This window comes from Cyprinodon variegatus, unplaced genomic scaffold (assembly GCF_000732505.1).
Source record: "Cyprinodon variegatus isolate N-32 unplaced genomic scaffold, C_variegatus-1.0 Scaffold1915, whole genome shotgun sequence".
In the NCBI taxonomy this organism is placed as follows: Eukaryota; Metazoa; Chordata; class Actinopteri; order Cyprinodontiformes; family Cyprinodontidae; genus Cyprinodon; species Cyprinodon variegatus.
The window spans coordinates 64,488-72,147 of NW_015152368.1; the positions used below are offsets into that span (position 1 = coordinate 64,488).

Consider the following 7,660-nt stretch of genomic DNA (forward strand, 5'->3'; position numbering starts at 1 on the left):
TTTGAAACATTGTCTAGCCTGTAGGGTAAAAAAAAAAGAAGAACCAATTAAACGAATCGAAGTGTATTCTTCAGTATCAAAAATAATCAAATCGTTGGGTCAGGAAATCGATACTGAATCGAATCTCCATGATGGGTGTGATTCACACCCCTCCTTTATAGAGCAGCCCAAAAAAGCCTTGTTCTTGTTTAGAAAACATGCAAATTTAAACAGATGAAACAATTACATGTGAATCAATTGCTTTGTTTTTGTTCCACTCTATAAAGCCTCGAACATTTTGAATAGAAAGTTTCCTGGATCGTCCAGTCGATGTTTTTTTTTTTTTGGAACGACAATGACCTGGATGAATGAGAATCTTCACCAACACATGTGGGAATGATCTGCTGATTCATCAGCTTTGATTCTGTTAGAAGGAACACGTCCCTTTAAGGACAAACATGGATCTTAAGCTCCTCGGCTCAGATTGATGCACTTTTCCTCGACCTAAACAGGAACATTTCCACCTGAAACTGCTGCTTCCATCATTTTATGTTAATGGATGAAGATAAACGTGAATCAGGTTTATTGTTTAAGATTGAATAATAAAGGTTCAAAACCTGAGTGAAGTTGCCCCCCCACTTTCTTCAAATCAGACAAAATTAGTGTCAAACGTTTGTGCAGCAAAAATTTTCGTTTGTGCTGCAAATCAGACGAAATGGGTGTCAATTAACTTAGCTCCGTTTGTGCTGCTAAAACAGACTGACCTTTGATGACCTCTACAAAATATTATTAATATCATTGAAATGATAGGAGTACAAATTTAAACATTTTGCCATACAAAAATATAAAATTTTAGAATTAATTTTAAATATAAAATATTTTAAATATGTATATTAAAAATTTAAAAATGCATATTTTAAAATCTATAAATTTTTTGTACTGTTATCATTTTAATGATATTAATAATTGTTTGTAGAAGCCATCAAAGGTCAGTGAACATTTGTTCATTATGAAACTCTGAATTTCATGTAAATTATAAGTTGCTAACCTATGATTATATATTTTTTACTGTAAAAAAATTATAGCGGCACAAACGAAAATTTGTGCTGCACAAACGTTTGACACCAATTTTGTCTGATTTGAAGAAGGTGGGGGGGCTGGTTGACCTTTGATGACCTCTAGAAATATTTCTTTATATCTTTAAAATGATAGCAGCACAAACAAATTTTTGCTGCACAAACGTTTGACACTAATTTTGTGTGATTTGAAGGAGGTGGGGGGGGCAACTTCACTCAGGTAGGTTACAACTCATCATGTTTGATTCTCCTATAGATTCAAATATTAGCCCCTTTTCCCCATTTTATGCGGTAGGTTTTAGTATTTTATAGCTTGTTAAAGTGGTTGAGAAAACGTAAATTTTTCTAAAGCATAACGATGCGCTCAGGCATAAAACGCCATGGCCATGGAACGTTAGGAAAAGAAGATTTACGATTCCTGACCGAGCAGCAGATCTTTCAATTCATCTAAATTAGTGGTGGGCATAGATACAGTTTTTTAATCCAGATTAATGTCACTGTAATCTTGGAATTAATCTAAATTTATCTAGATTAAAATTGCTCCTTTGAATTCTTCCAAAGGTATTCATTTTATGTGTGCTTCCTCCACAATTCAAAAGAAAATATTTACTTTTTTATGTTTGCAAAATCACATTTAATTTTGTCTTCTTAAGATCTTGAAAAAGTTACAAATACTTTTTTTTTTTTGCTAATTTGTTACCGTCTTATTCCTGAAAAAATAGCGTGTTCCACTTCCAATTATAGATTGTCCCACTTTAACAATATAGTGTCTCCAAAAATCTGACACACGTCGCCTCGAACAACTTCTAATCTTTCGCCTCTTTCTCCGCGGCGTGCTGGTCATGTATTCTCTTCATGATAGTTCACCTCGCAGGTAGTTTGTAAGATGGGTCACCTGTCGCCGCCTGGAGAACGAGCAGCTTGTGGCGATCCACTGAGCGAGGCGATGGGTTAGCTTGGCTGATGGAGATGTGCTTATAGCTGCATCCAGGTCAGCACGTCACGTTCCATGCGGTAATTTCACAAAACATCAACGCAGGTAAGAAGACGAATTCGTTTTCGCCCCCAGATATACTCCCACGCTCAACTAAAAGAATCAATCCGATTAATCGATTATTGAAATAATCTAATTAGGTTATTGATTAATCCCCGTAATTGACATTTATGCACTATTTTTGCACGCCACGTATCACTTTATTTGGACTTAGTTTTTACATATGCATAGATATACGTACAGATATATATACAGAAGAGCTATATGTGTATATATTTGATCTCTTTTTATTCTTATTTTTTATCTTTATTATATAGTGTAGTTGGATGTGTGTATATATTATATTAAACTGTAACTGGAGCATGTAATGAAAGTAATTTCCCTCTGGGATTATTAAAGTATTTCTGATTCTGATCTGATTAATGATTGACAGGAGGAGAGACTCTCAAATGTTCCTTTAGCTGACAGAGAGACTCATCTAGCAAAACGTATGAAAATAAAATCTATAAACATTTTCAGTTACGATAAAAAAAACATGTTTTCATCTGTTAATCTGCTCTATCAGAACTNATATAAAATATTTTAAATATGTATATTAAAAATTTAAAAATGCATATTTTAAAATCTATAAATTTTTTGTACTGTTATCATTTTAATGATATTAATAATTGTTTGTAGAAGCCATCAAAGGTCAGTGAACATTTGTTCATTATGAAACTCTGAATTTCATGTAAATTATAAGTTGCTAACCTATGATTATATATTTTTTACTGTAAAAAAATTATAGCGGCACAAACGAAAATTTGTGCTGCACAAACGTTTGACACCAATTTTGTCTGATTTGAAGAAGGTGGGGGGGCTGGTTGACCTTTGATGACCTCTAGAAATATTTCTTTATATCTTTAAAATGATAGCAGCACAAACAAATTTTTGCTGCACAAACGTTTGACACTAATTTTGTGTGATTTGAAGGAGGTGGGGGGGGCAACTTCACTCAGGTAGGTTACAACTCATCATGTTTGATTCTCCTATAGATTCAAATATTAGCCCCTTTTCCCCATTTTATGCGGTAGGTTTTAGTATTTTATAGCTTGTTAAAGTGGTTGAGAAAACGTAAATTTTTCTAAAGCATAACGATGCGCTCAGGCATAAAACGCCATGGCCATGGAACGTTAGGAAAAGAAGATTTACGATTCCTGACCGAGCAGCAGATCTTTCAATTCATCTAAATTAGTGGTGGGCATAGATACAGTTTTTTAATCCAGATTAATGTCACTGTAATCTTGGAATTAATCTAAATTTATCTAGATTAAAATTGCTCCTTTGAATTCTTCCAAAGGTATTCATTTTATGTGTGCTTCCTCCACAATTCAAAAGAAAATATTTACTTTTTTATGTTTGCAAAATCACATTTAATTTTGTCTTCTTAAGATCTTGAAAAAGTTACAAATACTTTTTTTTTTTTGCTAATTTGTTACCGTCTTATTCCTGAAAAAATAGCGTGTTCCACTTCCAATTATAGATTGTCCCACTTTAACAATATAGTGTCTCCAAAAATCTGACACACGTCGCCTCGAACAACTTCTAATCTTTCGCCTCTTTCTCCGCGGCGTGCTGGTCATGTATTCTCTTCATGATAGTTCACCTCGCAGGTAGTTTGTAAGATGGGTCACCTGTCGCCGCCTGGAGAACGAGCAGCTTGTGGCGATCCACTGAGCGAGGCGATGGGTTAGCTTGGCTGATGGAGATGTGCTTATAGCTGCATCCAGGTCAGCACGTCACGTTCCATGCGGTAATTTCACAAAACATCAACGCAGGTAAGAAGACGAATTCGTTTTCGCCCCCAGATATACTCCCACGCTCAACTAAAAGAATCAATCCGATTAATCGATTATTGAAATAATCTAATTAGGTTATTGATTAATCCCCGTAATTGACATTTATGCACTATTTTTGCACGCCACGTATCACTTTATTTGGACTTAGTTTTTACATATGCATAGATATACGTACAGATATATATACAGAAGAGCTATATGTGTATATATTTGATCTCTTTTTATTCTTATTTTTTATCTTTATTATATAGTGTAGTTGGATGTGTGTATATATTATATTAAACTGTAACTGGAGCATGTAATGAAAGTAATTTCCCTCTGGGATTATTAAAGTATTTCTGATTCTGATCTGATTAATGATTGACTGGAGGAGAGACTCTCAAATGTTCCTTTAGCTGACAGAGAGACTCATCTAGCAAAACGTATAAAAATAAAATCTATAAACATTTTCAGTTACGATAAAAAAAACATGTTTTCATCTGTTAATCTGCTCTATCAGAACTCCTCAGGAGGAAAAGTTTCACCTGGTTTAATTTTGTAAAAAAGTCTCCTTTAAAGAACCTTTGACGATCTGATTATTAATCGATTCATCAAAAAAAAAAAAATAACCAACAGATTAATGGAATTGTAAAATAATTGTTAGTTGCAGCTCTAATCCGGTTAGAACCCGTTTTATCAGGAGGTGAATCTGCCTGCAGATTTACAGGAGAACCATACAATATAAAAGTTCCTGCTCTGGATTTTAGGATGAATGAAAACAGGCGTTACTTTTTTAAAGGGGTGCAATAAATTGATGGAAATGAACGCACTAGTCATCCATTCCACTGGCCTCTACTGTCACCACAATGACTCTGCGTTCAGGAACCCCCTGCTGTTCTTTAGATCCTCCTGAACCTACCGATGGTTTCCAGCGGCTGCCCCGTGTGCTTAGCGTAGATGTTGTTGATCTGTCTCTTCAGCTTGAGGATCTCCTCGGCCTGGATGGCGATGTCTGTGGCCTGGCCCTGGAGACACGCCCCCTTAGCGGTCAGGTGGTTCATTTGATGCGTTAATGCCGTAAACTGCTAGGAGGCCCGCTTACCCTGGCCCCGCCTGAAGGCTGGTGCACCATGATGCGGGCGTTGGGCAGCGAATGCCTCATGCCACTCGTACCCGCTGCCAGGAGCAGGCTGCCCATGCTGGCTGCCTGGCCCACACACCAGGTGGAGATGGGGTTCAGGATGTACTGCATAGTGTCATAAATGGCCAGCCCTGAGGTCACAACGCCGCCTGGAGAGAAGAGAAGCACAACAAAGGGTTACAGCCAGGATTCCCCAGCCAGAAACAAAACCAATGACGCCACCTGGGCTTCTGCTAGCGTCAGGTTTCTTACCAGGACTGTTGATGTACATGTGTATGGGCTTGTTGTTGCTTTCTGACTGCAGGAAGAGCAGCTGGGCGATAACCAGACTGGCTACGTTGTCGTCAATCTGAGCTCATTGGAAACACAGAGAAACTGGATGAGGACTTCTTCTCCTGAAAACATCTCAGCATCATGAAGAACGTCGTTAACACTCACCGGACCCATAACACAAATGATTCTCTCCCTCAGGAGGCGAGAGTAGATGTCGTACGCCCGTTCTCCTCTCCCCTGGAAAACACAGCTGGGTTAGAGCGGCTCTTATCACTGCAGCACGGTAGAGGCAGACCAGCAAATGGGCCAATATTTGGGCCAATATTCAAGGGTTATTTCTTCATATAAGCATCGACTAATAGCTTCAATTATTGGATTCAGCCTTCTGCTCCCTGCATCTGCTTCCATTAAGGAGAAAGCAGGAGTCCAGATCAGAGATGTAAACTAATAATCCATCCGGAATAAACTGCTAATTAATAGTTTAATAGATTAAAATGTAAACAATGGAGGATTTTCTTTCAATGCTGTCATGTTCCTGTTGTCCAGAAGATGGACAACATGCTGTTCATTCTTAGATTGAGTATTAAAGGTACTGGTAAGAGTATGAACAGCAGAACCATAAATGGATCCAGATTATAAAACATATGTTTCATAACAGAACAGAGAATACGCCTTATCTCATAAAAATGTCTAGTTTATTAACCTACAAGAAAAACTTTTGTTTATTCAGTCAGCATGTAATACAGCTGGAACAACAGATCAAAACAAATCAATCAAACAGTTTTGGTAGCTCTAACAAGCTAACAAACTAAACTAACTGCTATAGGCTTAGACTGCTGGAGGACATGGGGACCACTTTTCCTCATTCCGATTCCTCTCTGTTCTCCCACTCTGCAGAATCTGTTAGTTCATCTCTAACGTTCTGCTCCCTCTGCTTTTTCTCATACTAGCTTCATCTGCTCCCCCTGTGTTTTGACTTTATATCTGCCATTGTTTTTATCTTTTATACGCTGACCTCTAGTGTCCAGAAAGGCACCTTTTAAATAAGAGGTATAATTATTATAATTATTGTCCTTTTATGGTTGTGACTCCATCCTGGAGAGAAATATCAGCTGTGCTGCTGCCATCAACACCTTTGTTTATAGATGTTGGAGCTTGGCCTGTTTTTCAGTGTAGTCCTGTTTCTCTGACCGTGACTAATGTCTTTCCTCCTCTGACATGGGAGCTAATTGATAGTTGCATTCTGCTTCTTTTTCTGTCTGCTTCCTCAGCAGATGGCCGCTCACACTGAGCCTGGTTCTGCTGGAGGTTTCTTCCTGTTAAAAGGGAGTTTTCCTCCCCACTGTCGCTACAAACATTCTTGTTGTGAGGGATTGCTGAAATCAATCAGCTGAGTGTCTTTAGATAGAAAACCAATCTGACTGGGATCAAAGGGTCGAGATACGGGATATATTACAAGTAATTTAAGAACGTTTCCCTGTTGGAGGCAACAGTAGTAGATCAGTGAGCTTTAATCGACTGTTTTGTTCATTAATGTTTCTCTTTTGTTTATAGAGACGCGTTAAACATTATCACCTTGTTATTTTTATGGTGTAAACGGAGAAAAAAAAAAACTATTGGTTACACACGTCGGGAATCAGTTAGACTAATGTCCAAATATTCAACACGGCTTTTAAAAACCTGTTTCAGTCGATCTGAAGAACATCATACAATAAACAACATCCTGTAAATTCAGTGAATAAATATATTACAGTTAAACATAAAACTTCAGCAAAGCCCAGAACCCAAACAACTGCGACCCGAACACTGAAATCAACCCCTTCACATGTTCCAGCTTTGATGGCGCTGCTCTGTGGCGCAGCCCATCGCTAAGGCTAACATGCAGTGCATTATGGGTAATCCTCTGAAGGATGGTGGGGGCTGAGGGGCCACTTACCGTCTGCTCCACCACTATAGGTATGAGGGGACTCCTGCATGCAGGACTGTGGTGGATGGTTCTGCCGTGCCTCAGAGTTAAAGCCCCGACGCTCAGTAAACTCTGACAGAAAGGAAAGAGAGGTTTTCATGTTAGTTAGCCCAGAAAGATTCAGGAGAATATCAGCATCTAACGCCTCTCTCTATAATAAACCCTCATCAAGGCAGTCATATTAATCCTGGAGATTAAAGACGGGACTTTGACTAACTTTAATATTCCAATCAGAACAAACCAGTAATAAGAAAATAAAAATAAGGTGCTCTAAACTAAAGATACACCGATTCGATACTCATTTCAATAATATCATACAAGGCAGTAAAGTTACAGCAACTTAGTTACATCAATTTGAAGTCTGCAACACCGCTGACATCATCAGTCTGACATCATCACACAGAGCAATTTCTT

The 7,660-nt window shown here is 38.0% G+C and overlaps 1 protein-coding gene across 1 annotated transcript in view; it reads right to left on the minus strand.

Annotated features, from left to right (window-relative positions):
- clpp (caseinolytic mitochondrial matrix peptidase proteolytic subunit) overlaps positions 1-7,339 on the minus strand; it is a 10,968-nt gene extending 3,629 nt beyond the window's left edge. The window contains exons 1-5 of the mRNA XM_015404964.1: positions 7,217-7,339; positions 5,446-5,517; positions 5,260-5,356; positions 4,969-5,156; positions 4,786-4,891 (exon numbers count right to left, since the gene is read on the minus strand). Coding sequence (XP_015260450.1) covers positions 4,786-4,891; positions 4,969-5,156; positions 5,260-5,356; positions 5,446-5,454 — 400 coding nt within the window. The 5' untranslated portion in view covers positions 5,455-5,517; positions 7,217-7,339. The remainder of the gene's footprint in view (positions 1-4,785; positions 4,892-4,968; positions 5,157-5,259; positions 5,357-5,445; positions 5,518-7,216) is intronic.
- Positions 7,340-7,660: the final 321 nt, after the last annotated feature.